The sequence below is a fragment of the Panulirus ornatus genome, chromosome 32, assembly GCF_036320965.1.
Source record: "Panulirus ornatus isolate Po-2019 chromosome 32, ASM3632096v1, whole genome shotgun sequence".
Lineage (NCBI taxonomy): Eukaryota > Metazoa > Arthropoda > Malacostraca > Decapoda > Palinuridae > Panulirus > Panulirus ornatus.
The window spans coordinates 26,341,946-26,363,999 of NC_092255.1; the positions used below are offsets into that span (position 1 = coordinate 26,341,946).

The following is a 22,054-nucleotide window of genomic DNA, read 5'->3' on the forward strand; positions in this document are numbered from 1 at the left end:
CATAAGTTCATGATCACTTTATCTACATTTAGGTTGCGCAATATACGTACAAAGTGTAGTCTTTGGTTACATTTCCTTGACACCATATCCGTATTAACACTACCTTTCAACTGGTCATCAATCATAAGTCCCAAGTATTTGTACTGGTTTACTCTTTGAATGTGTTCTTCCTCAATTGTTAATAAGTTGGGTACATGTTTAGTTTTAGTTCCGAAATTGAATATCATCTCCTTAGTTTTCTTAACATTAAGCTCAAAAAAATTTTGTTTACTCCAGTCAACAAATTTTTTGAGTTAAATGGGGTTCATAATTATCATTGACAACTTTTCCTAGGATAACTGTATCGTCGGCATATTTTATAATAGTACAGTCATCAGTTCCACTCCTACAATCATCTGTGTACAAGGTAAAGAGAACAGGGGACAATACACAACCTTGGGGGGCTCCTGTGTTGGTAACTACCACATTAGACGACATTATTTACATTGGTATATTGAGGTCTCTGCGTTAAAAAGCTAAAAATCCATTTTAAGATGTTTCAATTTGCACTCATTTGTAACATTTTACTAAGCAAAATATGAGGTTGCATTGTGTTAAATGCTGAACTAAAATCAATGAACAGTGCTCTAATTTGTGATTTTGTCTTATCTAAGTGCTCGTTAACTTCATTTAATAATGTAAGTGTTGCATCCTGTACACTCTTATTATAGCAATAAGCAAACTGCATATTGTCTTTTAAATTATTTGTTCTTTGACAGATGTAGTTTTTCAATATACTTTCTAAACATTTCATAATGTTAGATGTCAATACTACAGGTCTAAAAGCTTTGGGATCTTTCGGACAGTTAATTTTTGCAATAGTGAAACAAATTTCAGGAGCACGGGACCTAAACAAACATGAGAATGGAAGGCCTGCATGGGATAGAGTGAAATGGAGAAATGTTATAAAGGGGTAAACATACTGTCATTAGACTGATCTTAGGAATATGAAGCAGTTAAGAAAAATCATAGAAAGATCTGTGGGACCTGGTTGTGGACTGAGAGATGTGGTTTTGGTGCATTATACATGACAGCCTGGGAATGAAAGATGGAAAATGGGGCATCTTCTTTGTCTATTCCTACTATTACCTTGCTAAAAAAACTCATTACATCTTTGCCATTCAACAAATCCTAAAACTATTCATACATTATTATAGTACTAGTTTTAAATACTCTAGCCTTTATCAACTTCAAGAATTTCTTACAGTCACGCTTTCTTCCACTTCTTTATAATCAATGAACGACAGAATCTTTATAAGAGCTTCTGTTCAATACTAATAAAAGAAATGTCTTCGGATAATGACACACTTAAATATCTGATCCTTTATTAAAAAAGAAATAAAAAATAGCACTTTTTTATACATCAGAATTTTGTGAGTTTGCCTACAAAAATAAAGCAAACTGTAGAGATGAAGAACTTTTATCACTTGGAAATTTGCAACTTAAGAAAGTGACACAAATTGTTCAATAATTAAACTCCAAAGAACTTTTTAATTAAAAAGAAAATTATTTTTCGAAAGTAAAGTATCCAATGCAAATTAAAACACCTAAACAAAATATTTTTTTGGGGGGAAAAAAAATTCTTAAATATTCATTGCATAGAATTTTTCGACAAACTGGACATCACAAGAAAAGAAAATATATAAGATGGAAACCTGACATTAAAAAAAAAGCCTTGTGTTCACAGATTATGACAAAAACTTAAAGGGGAAAATTTGGGATTTAAAAACTTAATCCTTTCTTGGAAAAATCCAAGTAAATATGACAGCTAAAAAGTAAAATGTGATACTTATGAAGCTTATCATTTTGAGATTTTCAACTGGGGGAAACTTAAAGGCAAACAGCGACTGCAAACCAAGAAAATTTCCATGAACAAATAAAATACTTTAATTAAAACATCTGAACATAAAAGTGCTTTCTTTTTTAGTAAAATTATGGTACCTCAGGTCCCGTTCCATTTATGCACATCAAAAATAAGCTCAATTCTTCTTTTTCTGGGAAAAATTCTTTTGTACAAAGATAATATTTGTTTTCCAAATGCAAGTAAATAACACTTGTGCCAAAATAAGATATTTACAGGCCCTATCACACTTTCATTTAAATCTATTCACATCACAGATTCATATTCATCACTCATTCACATACAATCTGTCTGTACATGTCTTCAGTTTTATTAAATACTTCCTTGTGAAAACTGTCCCTAAAAATATATATATTCTGGATATCACAAGGGAATATACACTAGGAAGCAGGGTAATTTTTTAAAATTTCTTACAAAAGTACAATTATTCAAAATCATATTATAAAAACCCTAACCATGAGTTTGATCATCTTCAACAAAGTCATATGCTTCTTCTCTAGAAACACACTCCACATGAGAAACTTTATTTCTGAACTTAACACCATAAAATTTGTTAGCATGTTCTAATAACTCTGGTCTAAAAGTGGTCGTGATAAACTGGGCATCTTTACTCAGCTCATGGATCATATCAGCTACTGCCTTTCTATGCTGAGCATCAAGAGCCTGAAAAATACAAAGAAGTCTTCAACAAATTACTACACATGCAACTAAAAACATTAGTCATTATTCTTACGTAATGAAAACCAACATTAGGGATGAAAAACAAAAATATAACAATATCTTTGTAAACATGGGGCCAATGAATCTTATGCTCACTACAATTATACAATGCTTTATTTCTAAAGTGTTTATTGACGGCAAACCTTAATAATAGTATTCAAGCAAAGATCTCCCCTCAAAGGCTCTGTTTCAGATAGTTCTTCATAAAGACTGGTTGAGTGAGCACATTTAAAATGAAGAACCTACATTAAACATCAGATCTAACCCTTAATGCCCATGGGGTCCAAATATGAGCTGTACCAGTAGAACCCCTAAGACCCCAAAAAGGCCTCAATGAGACTGTGAACCACAGTGATGTATGAGTGGTTTCTATAGAGACATATGACACCACCAGGAAGGATGTCCTATCAATGGCTGGGCATTTGAATCATCTACCAAATCATCTACCTATGGGAAAAGAGTGTGACTTAAGCTTCTTTATAAATGAGTGCATAATCAACAGTCAGAGGGTGAAAGTGTAAGCAGTGTCTCACATTATGGAGTCACTCACTTTGCTCAACAGTATTATTTTCAGAGCAAATTTTACAAACATAAGCCTTGAGAATGTTTATATTAATGAATACAGTGAGTGGATATGTACGCGTCTCTCATTACAAACAAAAATGTCTTAGATTAGTATGGCAACCCAGGAGAATTGCAGTTCAGAGGACTGAGACTTCAATACAGGGGATAATACTGATATTACAAGTGATGCGGTATCTCGCAGAGATGACTTTACATTGGAGACTGATGGTGACAGTAGTTCAACAGAGTGATAGCAATCGCAAACGAGATAATGAAACTATAGATGATGATGTTAGAATTATGGAAGACATACAGTGGGTAACTATAGGTTATGATAAAGTACCCCCTCCTCAGTTCAACAGCATACCAGGACCAAAATATATGTCTTTCACTACTGTACAGACAAAGCACAGTCTTTCACTACTGTACAGACGAAGCACAAATGACACAATCTAAGGCAGATATTGATGTATATATGCAAGCAAGTCAATTAATTTCTAGCCCATCCTACTTGCTTTAAACAGAGAACAATGTTCATGTGCTAAAGAACACTGAAGGATATAAGTGCATGATATATGCAAACAATTCTAATGTTACAGATGCAATACTGGTCAGTGGGCTGCTTGCTTTCAAAGCTATCACAAACATATGCAATTTTCAATTTCAGTTTCATAACCCAAAGACAATGTCATTTGTAATGCAAAATCAATGTTTTCTTTCATCAAATGATTACTCTGCTTACAATTAATGGACCATTCTCATACATTTGTCATGTAAAGACAATTTTGTTTACTTTCTATCACCACAATCATAAACCATCAACAGATATTAAACCTGGATGTTCTGGCTCTGAGTGAAACAAAGCTCAAGGTGAGAGGGAAAGAATGGTATGGAAGCATCTTAAGAGTAAAATCAGAGGCTAGCGAGATGTTAAGAGCTAGGGAAAGAGTAGCATTACTGCTGAAGCATATATTGTGATTGTGTGTGAAAAAGGGTACAGAAGTACTGTGGATAAAAATGAAAGTGGATGGCAAGAGATGGGTGTTTTTCAGTGTTTATGCCCCTGGCCATGAGAAGATCAAGAAAGGTAAGAATTTTGGGTGTAGCTAAGTGTGTGTGTCTACAGTTTTGATGCAAGAGGCAAAGTACTAGTCTCAGGTGATTCAAATACGAAGGTGAGTAATGTGCCAGATGAGGGCATAAATGAGGGGACGGGGTATTTAGTAAAGTGAATGAAAATAGTGGACAGTTTGCTGAGTTGGGTGCCAAAAAAGGACTGGTGATTTAGAATACCTGGTTTAGTTTAATAAGAGACATACTCAAGTATATGTACATAAGAAAGATGGTCAATGGACATCACTGGATTACATACTTATTGGTAAGAGTGAATGAGCAGAGAGGGCAGCTTATGGAGTGTATGATCATTACCTTTTTGAGGCAGGAAAGGGTGAAAATTTAAGAGTTTCTAATGATTTATAAAAGTTTTTGGAAAAGAGGAAATATTATGGGTGAGAAGACAATGGTGAGAGTAAGGGAGTTTGGAAAAGACTTGTGTAAAGAAATACTAAGAGAGACTGCATGTAGAACGGCAAAAGGTGAGAGTAAAAGAAGCAAGGGGAGTGAGTGAGGAATACGAGACAATATGGGATGCACAGCAGGCATGTGCAATGGATGCAAGTGGCATGTGTAAAAAGGGAGGTATGCAGATTAGAAAGGATAATGAATGGTGGGATGAAGAATTGAAGCTGCATATGATAAAAAAGTGAGAGAGCTGTATAGGAAGTACTTACATGGAAGGAATGCAAATGACTGGGGAAGATTTAAGAGAAAGCAGCAGAAGGTCAAGAGGAAGGGGTAGGGATTGAAAAATAGGACAATAAGAGTTCAGGAAAGAAAGTATCAGTAAGCTTTTGGCAGAATAAGAACATTTTTTGGAGAGAGGTTCATAGTGTGCAAAAAACAAAAGAACAAATGGGAACATCAGTGAAGGGGGACACAGATATGTGGTAACAGGTAGTGATAAATAAGAATTTTGAAGGAATGTTGAATGTGTTCCATGATACTGTGGTAGATGTAAGGTATCTGGGTCAGGAAGTATGCAAAATAAGTCATAGAGAGTGGTTTTATGAAGAGAGAAGTGGTGATGAAAGTCTTACATAAGATCAAATATGGCAAGGTGGCTGGAGTGAATGGTATTACATCTGAATTTCTGACAAGGAATGATTGTGTTGTTGGTTGGTAATTTAAGATTTCGCCTTAGGACTGGCACAATGCATGCATAGTGTCAATGAATAAAGGTACAGGGGATAAAGGAAAGTGTTAAACTTACACAGGCATAAGCTTGTTGAGTGTCCCTGGTAAGTTGTATGGGACAGTAGTGATAGAGAGGGAGAAGGCATGTACAGAGCATTAGACTTGGGATGGAGAGTGAGGTTTTATAAATGGTAGAGAAGAGAGCTATCGGACAATGACAGTTCAGGTAAGGAAGTATCAGTAAACTTTAGGGAGAACAAAATTTTTTTGGAGAGAGGTTTGTAGTGTGCAAAGAAAAAAAAAAAGAGAACAAATGGGAAAATCAGTGAAGGGGGAAACAGATACGTGGATCAGTGTTTCCTTTAAAGAATGTGACAAAAATATTTACAGAAACAGATTTATATGTAGCATTCATCGATCTAGAGAAAGCACACGATAGGGATGACAGATGTCTTGCAGAGGTCTTAATCAAGAGTGCAAGCTGTGTGTACAAGTGGCAAGACAGGAGACTGAGGGTCTCTTACTGATGTGTGGTCTGTGGCACAAGTGAGTGATGTCTCCATGGCTGTTCAATTTGTGGATGGTGGTGAGGACATAAATGCGAGACTTAGAGCGGGCCAAGCGTACAGTCAGTAGGGGATATAGGGGCTTGGGAAGTGAGATGGTTGTTGTTTACTGATTATACTGTGCTGGTGGAAGCTTAAAGAGAGGGAGAAAACTTCATTAGTTGGTGACTGAATTCAGAAGAATGTGGGAAATGGCAAGTACAAGAAAATTTTAAAGAAACTTTTACACTGAAATTTGTGTTGCCGTTGATAGAAAGAGTTAGAGCACAAAAGCAGAAAAATTGGTTGACAGAAACCAAGTAGTAAGTCCATACTGCAAACCACAGATGGTATAAAAATCATTAGCCCTCTACCCTAATTAAAAAGGAAGGATCCTCCTGAACTAAAATAAAATTACTATGGACTTAGAACAGCATAATTTCACCTGCTTTGCTCAACTAAATCCTGTGATAAAATTTATGTCTCTACTTACCACTGCATTGCTATCCATGTATCAGGGTGTACCTTAATGTCAAAACTTACTTGATCAATTTCATCAAAGAGGTAAAATGGAGCTGGGTCACATTTTTGAATAGCAAAGATAAGAGCCAGAGCTACAAGGGATTTCTGTCCTCCTGAAAGCTGGTTCATTTCTCTCATTTCAGCATTTCTTCCCGTGAAGGATACACGAATACCAACTCCAGAAAAGTTGTCAACTGTTCCCTGTTCTTCCTGCTGTAACAGAATGCATAAATCAAAATCAAAATCGTGAAATCTTCATAAGATATAAACAATTTCAGGATAAGTTTAAGAGGTTAATCAGGGTAATAATAAAGTACCTTAATATTTTCTCCCTTATCCCTTGGGAAATGAAAGAAAGAATCTTACCATCATATCTCTTGCGGGAGAAGGAATTGTAAAAATATGAATAAAAGAGCAAGGAAGTAAGCTCCAAACTGACTTGGGTGAAAATGAAAGTGGCTAACGAGAGGTAAGTGATTATTAGTGCTCATGCATCTGGCCACAAGAAGGGTGACAAGGAAAGGAAACTGTCTTGGAAGCAGCTGAGTGAGTGTGTCAGCAGTTCTGATGCAAGAAAATGGGTATAATGCAATGCACAAGCAAATAATATGGCAGTTTAAGGTATAGGATATTCACTGATGCAAATAGAAATGGTGCATAGCTTGTGGGGAACTATAAGTGAACTTTACTTGATTATGAACATTTTGACAAGCATGCAACATAAGAGACTCTTGGATATGAATGTGCTGCGAGGTGCGGCCTGTGGGATGTGTAATCATTACCTTGTGAGACGATAATGAAAATTTTTTCAAGGTTTTGGGATGAGGGCTTTGAGTGAGGAGGTACCAAGAAAGAATGAATGTAGAATGGTAAGAGGCAAAAGTAAATGAAGCTAAGGGAGTGAGTGAGGAATGGGAGATGTTTAAGGAAGCAGTACTGCCTGATGCAAGAGAATTGTGTTGTATGCAGAAGATGGGAGATGGGTAAGTAGGAATGGGTAGGAAATTGTGTGTGTGTGTGTGTGTGTGTGTGTGTGTGTGTGTGTGTGTGTGTGTGTGTGTGTGTGTGATGATGAAGTTACATTAATATTGACAGAGAAAATAAATGTATGAGTGGGCATTACTTATGGGGATGGAGTGGCAGTGACTGAATGATGTACAAGAGAAAGCAGCAGGAGGTCAAGAGGAAGGTGCAGGGGTTGATAAAGAGGGCAAATGAGAGTTGTGGTGAGCAAATGTAAACAAACTTTGGGGAGAATAAGCAAATATTTTGGAAGGAGTTAAAGAAAAACAATAACACAAATGAGTTCATAAGAGAAGAGGGGGAGAGAGTAGCAGCAGCAAAAGGGAAAGTGGTAACTGTCAGAGATGAGGGTAAAAGGAGATAGAGCAAAATCTAAATGTGAAGGATTGCTGAATGCGTTTAATGACTGGGCAACATATGTAGTAGGGTAAAAGCCTTGTGCAAGATAAAATGTGGCAAGGCAACTGGAGTGGTTGAGTTGCAGTTTAATTTCTTTGGAAAGAATGTGACTATTGTTGATTAGTTAGCTAGGACTTTCAGAGTGTATAGATCAAGTGAGGTACCTGAGGATTAGTGGAATGCCCATATATTGCCACCACACAAAGGCAAGGGAAACAAAGATGAGTGTTCAAACTAAAAAGGTAAAAGTTTGCTGAGTGTAACTGGAAAGTTGTATGGATGTTTGTTGATTGAGAGGGTGGTGGCACGCACAGATCATTAGATTAAGGAGGAACATGGTTTCAGGGCTAACACAGGATGTGTGGATCTGGTGTTTGTTTTGAATGTGTGTGAGTAATACTTTATGAAACATAATTTGAATGTGAAATTTACACATCTGGAGAAAGCATATAACAGGATTGATAGAGATGCTTTGCGGAAGATGTTACGAATATATGGTGTGGAAGGAAATCGGCTTTAAGCAGAGAAGTTTTTATTGACAGTTTGAGGTGTAGGGGTGTGTGTGTGTGTGTGTGTGTAGTGGCTCTAGGTGAAGGTGGATAAAGGCAAGGTTATTAGCAATGCATACAGGTTAGCTGGGTCATGAGTTCATATGGAGAAAAGTTGTAAGAAGTGAAGGTTTTTTCAGAAACCAGTGTGGACAAGGCTGAGAATGGAACAATAGAAGCTGAGGTGAGTCATAGGGTGGGTGGAGGGGGCAAAAGTTTTGGGAGCACTGAGGAGTGTGTGGAAAGAGAGGTAAATATCTGGGAAGGTGAAAATGGGTATATCTGGAGGTATAGTAATCTCAATGATGAAATACATATACAAGGTATAGACAGCAGCTGATATATGTAAGTGTGTGTGTGTGTGTGTGTGTGTGTGTGTGTGTGTGTGTGTGTGTGTGTGTGTGTGTGTGTGTGTGTGTGAGTGTGCACATGTGAAAGTAATTATGGGGTCAAGATACATATGATAGTAAGAGTATGACTGAGAGATCTTAAGTGTACATGCTGATATGGAGAGAATGAGCGAGGAGAGGTTGTCAAATAGGATATAAGTGGCAAAAGTGGAGGAGAAAAGAAGGGGCTTACTGAGTTGGAGATAAAAGAGTGTACTGAATAAGACTGTGAGTGCTTGGGGGCCTGATCATGCAGGAGGGTGAATGGTGTACGCAGAATAGAGTGAACTAAAGTGATAAGGTATACTAGGAGTGGCATGCAGTCTATGGACTGAACCAGGGCATATGAAGCACCTAGGGTAAATATAGGGGGGGTTTGTGAGGCAAGGCTGTGAATAGGGGGCTGTGGTCTCGGTGCATTAGACAAGATTGCTACAGACTGGATGCGAGAGGAGGCCTTTTCTTCAATTTTTCAGGGCACTAACACTAATATGGGAAAGAGCAAAGAAAAATCTTTTAAAACTTAAGCACATACATATGTTAACAACCAGGATGATGGTTAAAACAATGACTCTTAGTACTCACCTCACTTTCATCATCTTTATCAGATTTCATGACCAGTTGAGCATGTCCCTGTGGTGCTAGCTTCTTAAATACTTCACTGAAATACTTAGATACCTGTTTGAAAGTAAACTGGATAGCCTCATATTTACGGTGTTCCAAGACATTCATCAACTCTTTGATCTTGTCATACCTGTAATAAAATAAATGAAATAGCACTGTGATAAACCCTTTTCCTAAAGCATTTTACATACATAGGCCATACGGATTTTCTTGAATGGATATTTCATTCTCTACCTCATTTTCCCTTTGACTACTTTTGTTCTATATGACCTATTATTCACTTTTTCCCTTTTTACTACTTCTGTTCTATCTATCACTTATTGTGCAACAGATGAGAGTATATACCATTGGGGGCACAGGTTCCAAGTGTAAATGAAAATGAAATGGGGAATAGCTTGTTCAAGTAGAGCTGAAAAAGGACTAGTAAAAAAAAAAAAGTAGGAAGATGAATAAAGATGAAGTAGGAAGAAGAAGAAAAGAAAGAAAAGATGTTTTGATAGTAAAGCACACTTGGAAAAGAGTCCCATGTGAAAAGATAGACTATGAGAGGTTGAGCAAATTGTGTGATTAAATGAATCTAGTATAGAGGTTGAGGAATGGGAGGTATTTGGGGAAATAGTGCTGGCATGTGTGGGTGAAGAAGCATGCACAAAGTAGGAGGTAGGCAGATGAGAGCGTAATAAGTAGTAGGATGATGAAGTTCAGTTGCTAGTGTGTGTGTGTGTGTGAGAGAGAGAGAGAGAGAGAGAGAGAGAGAGAGAGAGAGAGAGAGAGAGAAGGGGGGGAGAGAGGGGGGAAGAGAGAGAGAGAGAGAGAGAGAGAGAGAGGGGGGGGACAGAGAGAGAGAGAGAGAGAGAGAGAGAGAGAGAGAGAGAGAGAGGGGGGGGGCAGAGGGACAGAGAGAGAGAGAGAGAGAGAGAGAGAGAGAGAGAGAGAGAGAGAGAGAGAGAGAGAGAGAGAGAGAGAGAGAGAGAGAGAGAGAGAGAGAGAGAGAGAGAGAGAGAGAGAGGGGGAGAGAGAGAGAGAGAGGGAGGGAGAGAGAGAGAGAGAGGGAGGGAGAGAGAGAGAGGGAGGGAGAGAGAGAGAGAGAGAGAGAGAGAGAGAGAGAGAGAGAGAGAGAGAGAGAGAGAGAGAGAGTAGGTCAAGAGGATAAAACAGATGCTGAAATTAAGGGCAAATGAGAGTTGAGATGGGCAAGTATTCGCAAACATAAGAACATGCTTTGTGGAAGGTATTTAAAATATATGGTGTGGGAAGCAAGTTGTCAGCAGGTCAAGAGGATAAACCAGATGCTGAAATTAAGGGCAAATGAGAGTTGAGAAGAGCAAGTATTAGCAAACATAAGAATATGCTCTGTAGAAGGTATTAAGAATATATGGTGTGGGAGGCAAGTTGTTAGAAGCAGTGAAAAGTTTTTATTGAGGATGAAAGGCATGTGTACGAGTAGGAAGAGAAGAAAGTGACTGGTTCTCAGTGAATGTTGGTTTGCGGTAAGGGTCGTGATGTCTCCATGGTTGTTTAATTTGTTTATGGATGGGGTTGTTAGGGAGGTGAATGCAAGAGTTTTGGAATGAGGGGCAAGTATGCAGTCTGTTGTGGATGAGAGAGCTTGGGAAGTGAGTCAGTAGGTGACTGAGTTTGGTAAAGTGTGTGAATAAAGAAAGATGAGAGTAAATGTGAATATGAGCAAGGTTGAGGGACAAGTCAATTGGGAGGTAAGTTTGAATGGAGAAAAATTGGAGGAAGTGAAGTGTTTTAGATATCTGGGAGTGGGTTTGGCAGCAGATGGAACCATGAAAGCGGAAGTGAATCATAGGGTGGGGGAGGGGGCAAAAGTTCTCAGAGCGTTGAAAAATGTGTGGAAGTTGAAAACGTTATCTTGGAAAGCAAAAATGGGAATGTTTGAAGGAATATTGGTTCCAACAATGTTATATGGTTGCGAGGAGTGGGCTATGGATAGAGTTGTGCGAGGAGGGTGGTTGTGCTGGAAATGAGATGCTTGAGAACAATATGTGGTGTGAGGTGGTTTGATCGAGTAAGTAATGAAAGGGTAAGAGAGATGTGAGGTAATAAAAAAGCATGTGGTTGAGAGAGCAGAAAAGGGTGTTTTGAAATGGTTTGGTCATATGGAGAGAATGAGTGAGGAAAGATTGACAAAGAGGATATATGTGTCAGAGGTGGAGGGAACGAGGAGAAGTGGGAGCCAAATTGAAGGTGGAAAGACGGAGTGAAAATGATTCTGAGTGATCGGGGCCTGAACATGCAGGAGGGTGAAAGGCATGCAAGGAATAAAGTGAATTGGAACGATGTGGTATACCAGGGTCAACGTGCTGTCAATGGATTGAACCAGGGAATGTGAAGCATCTGAGGTAAACCATGGAAAGTTTTAGGGGGCCTGGATGTGGAAAGGCAGCTGTGGTTTCAGTGCATTATACATGACAGCCAGAGACTGAGTGTGAATGAATTTGGCCTTTGTTGTCTTTTCCTAGTGCTACCTGGCACACATGCGGGGGGAGGGGGTTGTCATTTTTCATGTGTGGCAGGGTGGCGAAGGGAATTAATAAGGGCAGACAGTATGAATTATGTACATGTGTATATATGTATTTGTCTGTGTGTGTATATATATGTATACGGTGAGATGTATAGGTATGTATATGTGCGTGTGTGGACGTGTATGTATATACATGTTTATGTGGGTGGGTTGGGCCATTCTTTTGTCTGTTTCCTTGCGCTACCTCACTAACACAGGAGGCAGCGACAAAGTATAATAATAATGATAAAAAAAAGAATATGTTTATATGAAGTAGGTATAGCATGTGTGCACAAGAAAAAAAAAATGGGGGGATGCAAAAACTAATGGAGGGAGAAAATGGGGAATGGGTATTATGCAGTATTAAGATACAGAGTGAGTGCTTTGAAAGTCGCTGATAGGGTGGCAGATATAAAGGTTTTGGTCAGGAAGGTATGTGAATTCAGGGAGTCACTGCAAGTAGTTTGGTGAAAAGTGATGAGGTGAAAAATTTGGAAGAGATGAATGTGGAAAGACAGCTGAAATGAACAGTATTGCAGTTGAATTTCTTAATAAAAGGGGGTAACTGCATTGTTGATTGGCTGGTTAGGATATTTAATGTGAGGTGCCTGAGAACTGGCGCCCCTCCCATGACGTTTCCCACACTGTGAGACCTTCCTCTTTCTCTATTCACTATACCAACATTTATGGTCTCTCCAGTAACCTCTCTTCAGTTGAATACCATCAGCACAATAGCCAGAAGGCATACCACGAAATTCCAAGAAATGAAGCAAAAATCTAGTTAAAAAACATGAACAAAAGTACTTTTATAATATTATGAGGTGTGAATGAATGGAATAAACTGACTGATGTAATGATTATGCAAACAGTGAACGTAAATATAAGAAATTGAAAAATAACAGAAAACGTCAAAGAGATAGCAACCGGTATGAGTAAAATTCTCTCCCCATATATACAATTGCAGAGGGGTTAAAGGCATTCATGATATAGAATGTACTGGAACTATGTGGTATATAAGGGTCAACATGCTATCAATGGACTGAACAAGGGTATGTCAAGCAGCTGAGGGAAAACATGTTCAGGTCTGCAGTGCCTACTTGTGGACAGGGGGATATGGTTTGTGTGCGTTGCACATGACAGCTAGAAAATGGGTGCAAGAAAATATTGCCTTTATTCGTCTGTTCCTGGCACTACCTTCAAAATGTGGGATAGTAAGAATGAAATATATGAATACATTTTCATACTGATCAACCATATCCTGCATTAGCGAGATAGCCCTCACAGTAACCCATAACTTTCCCCTAAGACATTAACCCCTAACCATTCTAACCACCTAGCCTAGAGCTCTGTTTCCTTTGGAGCTAAGACTTCATAGTTCCTCTCAACAAACATACTAATGATCTCTCCCTTCGCATCCTGGTTATTTTTTTTTTTTTTTTTACTATACTTAGTCGTAGTATCCCGCGTTAGCGAGGTAGTGCGAGGAAAATGCCCAACCCATACACATACATAAACACATATACACAAATTCTGACACACAGACCTGAGCTTTCAATGAGGATAGGCATTTCTCTCTCGGCTTTTTGTTATCTTCCAACTTTTGGATATTGCAATAAAAGGAATGGAGTGTTTCCATCCCCTCACTCCTAACCCTTTTAGTCGCCTTCTAAGATATGCTGAGAAAATGGGCTGTATCTTTTCTCCCTTATCTCCATAACCACAAACATTACAGCCACGTCATATTCTTACTTATTTTACCAATATTCAACTTCATTCCCATTTACAATGTGCATCAAGAGGATAGATATCATAACTGACTGAACCACATCATACACATAAATGTGCATCTTTAACATCTTCCCAAACTCTGAATAATCCAATATTCCATAAACTCTCTAATCAACTCGTTTATCAGCAGGGTTTCACAGCTATAATTTAAAAGACAACAACAAACATTGGTACATCCTTCCATTAATCCTGCCTCTTCCTCTCACTGCAATACTTGTAACCTTTACAATAACTTCAATTATGGTTCTACCACAAATGTTACCTATCATAGCAGGTAATACATGTAGAATATTTCAGATAAATACCAAGTGCAGAAAAGATGTAATGTATTTCACAAAATGGAAAGATGCAGTAAAGGAGACAGCTGAAAGTTTGATAAATTAAATAAAGATGTGATCAGAATGATTGCTGTGCCCACATTTAAAACATTCATTGTGTATCCAAAGAAGCTTAAGGTGAAATGTCCATCTGATATGATAAATCAATTCTGAGGGCAAAGTAAATAATCTAAAAGCTCAAAATGCCCATGAAATCCTTTACTGAATTTAACATACAAGACATGCATTGATGATGTAAGTGAATTTGCAGCATCAACCTAACTAACAAATCTAAAGGAAATGGAATATACATGGTAAAAACAAATTGAACCAGAAATTATAATTGACAAAACTGAATTATCAGGTGAAACTTGACTCACCCTCTATCTAATTCATCCTTTCTCATCACCAGCTTCTCCTTTTGTTCTGAGAAAGATATGAACTGATCCAAGGCTTTCTTATTAACATGAGAATACTTCTTTAGTTCCATGTTTGCAGTTTCTAGCTTCTTGAAAAGTTGTTTGGTTGGAACAGTCTGAAAAAACAAAATATATAAACATATACAAAATGTTTGAGGACAATAAGTGGTGTGAGGTGGTTAGACTGAGTAAGTAATGAAAGGGTAAGAGAGATGTGTGAAAATAAAGAGTGTGGTTGAGAGAGCAGAGAAGGGTGTGCTGAAATGGTTTGGACATATGGAGAGCATCAGTGAGGAAAGATTGATAAAGAGGATATATCTGCCAGAGATGGAGGGAACAATGAGCAGAAATCCAAACTGGAGGTGGAAGGATGGAGTGAAAAAGATTTTGAGCGATCAGGGTCTAAACATACAGGAAGGTGAGAAGCGTGCAAGGAACAGAGTGAATTGGAATGATGTGGTGTACTGGGGTAGACGTGCTGTCAATGGACAGAACCAGGGCATGTGAAGCGTCTGGGATAAATCATGGAAAGGTCTGCGGGGCCTGGATGTGGATAGGGAGCTGTGGTTTCAGTGCATTACACATGACAGCTGGAGACTTGAGTGCGAATGAATGTGGTCTATTTTCTGTTTTTCCTCACGCTACCATGATGAAGCGGAGGGTTGGTTATCACAGAGGTATTTCATTTATTTTATCACAGGTATGACAAGATCAAAGAGGGGTGGCGACAGGAAATGGATGAAGGCAGCAAGTATGAATATGTACAGGTGTACAGTGTTGGTGGAAAGAAATGACACCTACAATGAAAACAAACACCAGATATGGGTAATAAGGAAATGGGGAAAAAAATGATCAATCAGGGTATCTTTACTCATCCTAATACTTCGTGATGTCTCCTCTGAGCTTCCTAACTTCTTCAAGATGGTCTGGCATGCTCCTGGCCAAGGATCTGAAGTATTCTTTGTCAATATTTTTCCCCACCTTGGAGATCGCCTCTTTTAGGTGTGGGACGGATGTCGTCTGGATAACGGATAACTCATGCCTGATGTGTGCCCAGGCATTCTCAACTGGGTTGAGATCTGGGGAATTTCCTGGCCACTCAAGCACTTCGATGTTTGTGTCCTCCAGCCACTTTCTGACGAGGTCTGAGCCATGACAAGGGGCCCCGTCATGCATAAACACGCCTTCGGGTCGATGAAGGTCATAGACGTGGAGCATGTGATCCTTCAGCACATCTACATAATTTGCAGCACGCATTGTCTCATTTTAAGGGAGAAAAAATAAGTTCCCAGCTCCATTGGCACCACTGAAAATTCCCCAAACCATCACTGAAGGAGGGTGTTTGACGACTTTTGCGGTGTATTCAGGATGGTAGCGGTTGGAGTTTGGGCTTCGGCAGCAGCGCTTAACACAAACACGTACTGTCTTGAAGGTCAATTCATTGAAGAAACAGGACTGCATCCATTTCTCTGGGGTCAAGTCTTGGAATCTTCGTGCAAATTGAAGTCTATGGCGCTTCATGGTTACAAGTGGCTTCACTGCTGCATGTCATGATGGGGGGTGGAGGTGATGCTGCAAGCGTTTGCGAATGGTGCGGGTAGCAACGTTTCCTAGCAGCTCAGGGTACATTTTCTTGAGTTCTGTGGATGTACTAACGGGTTTTTCAACACTTCACGCCATAGGATATTGTCTGTCTTCTGAGAGGTTTTTCTTGGCCTCCCAGAGCGTGGTTTTGGGGCCAGAACCTGGTTGGGGGCAAGCGCCCTGCTGGCAGCGAGAAGCCTCAAGATGGTCAACTGAGAACGTCCAACTCGGGCACAAATATCTTTATTGGAGATGTTTTCCTCCCTCAAAGCGAGGATACGGGACCTCTCCTCCTTCGACGTCATGGTTCAACCCATATCTACTGTTGTGGGGCACTATGGGGACACGAAATGGTGTTGGGCCATATCTGGGAGGTAGCACAGGCAGGAGTGCTAAAATGATATGTCCACACACCGCAGAGTTTTCAGGCAACTGGGGCAGTCGGTTGCCCTGGGCTACGCTCGAGGGGTGAAAACATTCCAGATGTCACCAGAGAGAGCCACCACTAACATAAGGTGGTTTGTGGCGGTCTTTTTTGAGATGTATTTTTCATTGCGTTTCAATGGGATGTGTCATTTCTTTCCGCTGACACTGTATATATGTATATGTCTTTGTATGTATACACTGAAATGTACAGGTATGTATATGTGTGTGTGTGGGCATTCATGTATATACATGTGTATGTGGGCCATTCTTTTGTCTGTTTCCTTGTACTACCTCGCTAACACAGGAGACTGCAACTGAAAAAAATAAATAAATGAATAAATTGTGGACGGGTCTTTCTTTGTACGTTTCCTGGTGCTACCTTGCTGATGATAGAATCAAGGATCAAGTATAACAATGATAATAATAATTTTCATCATCATCGTTATCATACCTGACTGCCATTTCCCGTGTCTGTGAGGTAGCACCAGACCCACCCACTCGTATATACATAAACGCCCATACACATACATAACATAACACAGCCATATACATATACACTCATGTACATATTCATACTCGCTCGTCTTCATCCATTCCTGGTGCCACCTACCCCATAGGAAACAGCACTGCTGTGGATGAAAGATTAAAAAAGGAAGTGAGTACTTTGTTAGTTGGTTATCAATCAGGATTTTCAATGTATGTGCAGCTCATGATGAAGTGACCGAGGACTGGTAGAATACCTGTATAGTGCCATAGTATAAAGGCAAGGGGTACAAAAGAGAATGTTCATATTAAAAAGTGGAGTATGGAATGATGTACGCAAGGGAGGCATGTAATCAAAGGGATAAGTGAAGACTTTTGTTGTGGCCAGCCCTTCATGGAAATTCCCAAAGGGAATGGACATCAGATATATATACAGATGCTCCTCAACTTACGATGGGGTTACTTTCTGATAAACTCATTAGCTTAGCCTAGCCTTCCTTAAATGTTCTCAGAGCATTTAATTACATCAGCATTCAGTTGAACAAAAGCATCTAACAAAATGCCTACTTGCCTACTTTATAATATCTCAAGTAATTTATTGAATACGAGAGAGAGAGAGAGAGAGAGGGAGAGAGAGAGAGGGAGAGAGAGGGAGAGAGAGGGAGAGAGAGGGAGAGAGAGGGAGAGAGAGGGAGAGAGAGAGAGAGAGAGAGAGAGAGAGAGAGAGAGAGAGAGAGAGAGAGAGAGAGAGAGAGAGAGAGAGAGGTTGTATGGGAACTCACCATTAACATACAAAGCTGAAAACATACTGGGCCTAAGAATATTTGAAGCATATAACACTAAACTGCTAAATGATGAGGATGTCACATCAAGTCATCATTTTTCTCTCTCTTCTGATGAGGTTCAAGAATAGCTAATAAAAGGCACTCGGGCATCAACGCTTGTTGATGGTTTAGATTTCTTCAGGGAGATATCAAGTGTTGACTGTACAGTTTGTTTCTTCTTTTCATAACATATTTCTCAATAACACACAAGAGTACCCTTTATCAGCATGTCAGTTCTTGCCAATCTCTTGTAACTGAGGTCCATTTCTTCTAACATTCATATGCCACTGCTGATATTAGCAAACCCCTCTGCTAGCTTCTTTGCTGTGAATTTTCTTGATGCCTTGGGTTTAACTTCATGTTGAGCAACTGTATTTAATTTCATCTCAAGAGTAATTGCCTGCCTCTTCTTCTCACCAGAGGCAGGAGACATAGATGGGCATTCTATAAACATAATGGGATGCAAAAACAAAAACTTCAAAAAACGCTGGCAAAACAGTATACTGTATAGAGTAAGTTGTTTAAACTCATAATTACGTGGCTGACTCGAAGCTACGGCTCATTGCCACTGTGATGCATCACAAGAGAGTATTGTACTGCATATCGCTAGCGCAGGAAAAGATTAAAATTCAAAAAGTGAAGTACGGTTTCTACTGAATGTGTACCACTATCACACCATCGTAAAGTTGAAAAATTGTCAGTCGAACCACTGTAAGTCAGGGGTCATCTGCAGAAAGATAGATATAAGTTTGTTGGGTGCTCCTGGTATATTGTATGTGTGAGTGGGTATTAAAAAGGTGGAGGCAATGAAATGATTTAAGGCATGTGGAGAGGATGTGTGAAGGGAGTGGCCCTTGCTCAACTGTGTGTTTAAATGATTCAGACATGGTGAAAGTGTCTGAAGATACAATGATTAAGAGGATCAATGTGTCAGAAGTGGAAAGAGGAAGAAAGAGAGGAAGACCATGTAAGATATTCTGTATTACTATAATTAGCTAGTTAACTCACCTGATACCTATCAAAGGCTTCAGAAGGTAAAGATCCTAAATCACGAATTTTTTTTGTGCATTCATCAATCTTCTGATGCAAAAGATTCTGTTTTGATGCCATTTTTTCTAAGTCCTTGGCATCTTCTTCCATTCGTTCCATAACTTCCTTCTCTTTTCCTTTCACCTTCTCTAACTCAGACTTCAAACTCTGAAGGATAGATTAAAACAGGAATGAAAAGATGAAATTTGGATCCAAGCTGTTTTCCTGATAACATTTTACATGTATATATGAAAAATTTCTAATAATCTCACTTACTAAATGCAATTAACCTTATCTATGCTTCATAAAATTATTTCCAAGTCTAATAACTACTAATATAAACTCCAGTTTTTCTGTTACTTGTTACACAAAAATCATAAATATATTTCAAAGTCTAATAACTACTAATACAAAGTCCTGTTTATTATGTCACTTGTTATGCCACAAAGCCCCAAACAATAGCAACGTTCAGGTTTTCCCCTATGGATAAAACCCCCAAACAGCAACATTCCATTCCCTTACACATTCTAACATATTTTTTTTTCTTCATACTATTCACCATTTCCCGCATTAGCAAGGTAGCATTAAGAGCAGAGGACTGAGCCTCTGAGGGAATATCCTCACTTGGCCCTTCTCTGTTCCTCTTCTGGAAATTAAAAAACGAGAGGGGAGGATTTCCAGCTTCCTCCTCCCTCTCCTTTTAGTCACTTTCTACGGCATGCAGGGAATAGGTGGGAAGTACTCTTCCCCCCTAATCCCCAGGGATAACATATATATATATAAATATATATCTTGGATCATAGGGTGGGGGAAGGGGCGAAAATCCTGGGAGCCTTGAAGAATGTGTGGAAGTCGAGAACATTATCTCGGAAAGCAAAAATGGGTATGTTTGAAGGAATAGTGGTTACAACAATTTTGTATGGTTGCGAGGCGTGGGCTATGGATAGAGTTGTGCGCAGGAGGGTGGATGTGCTGGAAATGAGATGTTTGAGGACAATGTGTGGCGTGAGGTGGTTTGATTGAGTAAGTAACGTAAGGGTAAGAGAGATGTGTGGAAATAAAAAGAGCGTGGTTGAGAGAGCAGAAGAGGGTGAAATGGTTTGGGCACATGGAGAGAATGAGTGAGGAAAGATTGACCAAGAGGATATATGTGTCGGAGGTGGAGGGAACGAGGAGAAGTGGAAGACCAAATTGGAGGTGGAAAGATGGAGTGAAAAAGATTTTGTGTGATCGGGGCCTGAACATGCAGGAGGGTGAAAGGAGGGCAAAGAATAGAGTGAATTGGAGCGATGTGGTATACCGGGGTTGACGTGCTGTCAGTGGATTGAATCAAGGCATGTGTATGGGGGTGGGTTGGGCCATTTCTTTCGTCTGTTTCCTTGCGCTACCTCGCAAACGCGGGAGACAAAAAAAAAAAAAAAAAAAAAAAAAAAAAAAAAAAAAAAAAAAAATATATATATATATATATATATATATATATATATATATATAATAAAATATATATATATATATATATATATATATATATATATATATATATATATATATATTTTTTGCTTTGTCGCTGTCTCCCGCGTTTGCGAGGTAGCGCAAGGAAACAGACGAAAGAAATGGCCCAACCCACCCCCATACACATGTATATACATACGTCCACATACGCAAATATACATACCTGCACAGCTTTCCATGGTTTACCACAGACGCTTCATATGCCCTGATTCAATCCACTGACAGCACGTCAACCCCGGTATACCACATCGATCCAATTCACTCTATTCATTGCCCTCCTTTCACCCTCCTGCATGTTCAGGCCCCGATCACACAAAATCTTTTTCACTCCATCTTTCCACCTCCAATTTGGTCTCCCACTTCTCCTCGTTCCCTCCACCTCTGACACATATATCCTCTTGGTCAATCTTTCCTCACTCATTCTCTCCATGTGCCCAAACCATTTCAAAACACCCTCTTCTGCTCTCTAAACCATGCTCTTTTTATTTCCACACATCTCTCTTACCCTTACGTTACTTACTCAATCAAACCACCTCACACCACACATTGTCCTCAAACATCTCATTTCCAGCACATCCATCCTCCTGCGCACAACTCTATCCATAGCCCACGCCTCGCAACCATACAACATTGTTGGAACCACTATTCCTTCAAACATACCCATTTTTGCTTTCCGAGATAATGTTCTCGACTTTCAAACATTCTTCAACGCTCCCAGGATTTTCGCCCCCTCCCCCACCCTATGATCCACTTCCGCTTCCATGGTTCCATCCGCTGCCAGATCCACTCCCACATATCTAAAACACTTTACTTCCTCCAGTTTTTCTCCATTCAAACTTACCTCCCAATTGACTTGACCCTCAACCCTACTGTACCTAATAACCTTGCTCTTATTCACATTTACTCTTAACTTTCTTCTTTCACACTCTTTACCAAACTCAGTCACCAGCTTCTGCAGTTTCTCACATGAATCAGCCACCAGCGCTGTATCATCAGCGAACAACAACTGACTCACTTCCCAAGCTCTCTCATCCCCAACAGACTTCATACTTGCCCCTCTTTCTAAAACTCTTGCATTCACCTCCCTAACAACCCCATCCATAAACAAATTAAACAACCATGGAGACATCACACACCCCTGCCGCAAACCTACATTCACTGAGAACCAATCACTTTCCTCTCTTCCTACACCTACACATGCCTTACAGCCTCGATAAAAACTTTTCACTGCTTCTAACAACTTGCCTCCCACACCGTATATTCTTAATACCTTCAAAATATATTATTACATTTATTATTTTGCTTTGTCACAACTTTTCACCTTAAATAAAAAAACATCTGAACTGAGAATGCTTAAGTTTAATAAATTCATGAGACTAGCAATTAACAAATTAATTAATACTTCCTATGAAATTGTATCATAGGATGGCAATAGGATGATGTTCCTTACTCCCCCTCCAAGCTTAATTCAATAAAATACCAGTTAGGATATGTTCTAAACTATTCCCACAACCCACATTTCTCTGACAAATCTATATATTTATATCTCTTAACACGTTCCAATTAGAACTCCAGGCTACGGGCAGAGGGCAAGTATAACGCAGTTTGAAGAGGCTCCTACTTAAGCTCCACTTCTATCTAATGCTCATACCAACTAC

The 22,054-nt window shown here is 39.3% G+C and overlaps 1 protein-coding gene across 5 annotated transcripts in view; it reads right to left on the bottom strand.

Annotated features, from left to right (window-relative positions):
* Window positions 1–1,351: 1,351 nt before the first annotated feature.
* Window positions 1,352–22,054, bottom strand: part of SMC3 (structural maintenance of chromosomes 3) — a 173,779-nt gene continuing 153,076 nt past the window's right edge. For 3 of the 5 annotated variants that reach the window (XM_071681294.1, XM_071681293.1, XM_071681292.1), the window contains exons 17-21: window positions 18,867–19,055; window positions 14,503–14,657; window positions 9,449–9,617; window positions 6,526–6,717; window positions 1,352–2,563 (exon numbers count right to left, since the gene is read on the bottom strand). In XM_071681294.1, the coding sequence (XP_071537395.1) occupies window positions 2,351–2,563; window positions 6,526–6,717; window positions 9,449–9,617; window positions 14,503–14,657; window positions 18,867–19,055 (918 nt within the window). In that variant the 3' untranslated portion in view covers window positions 1,352–2,350. The remainder of the gene's footprint in view (window positions 2,564–6,525; window positions 6,718–9,448; window positions 9,618–14,502; window positions 14,658–18,866; window positions 19,056–22,054) is intronic. The other 2 variants (XM_071681295.1, XM_071681296.1) reach the window with 2 other exon arrangements.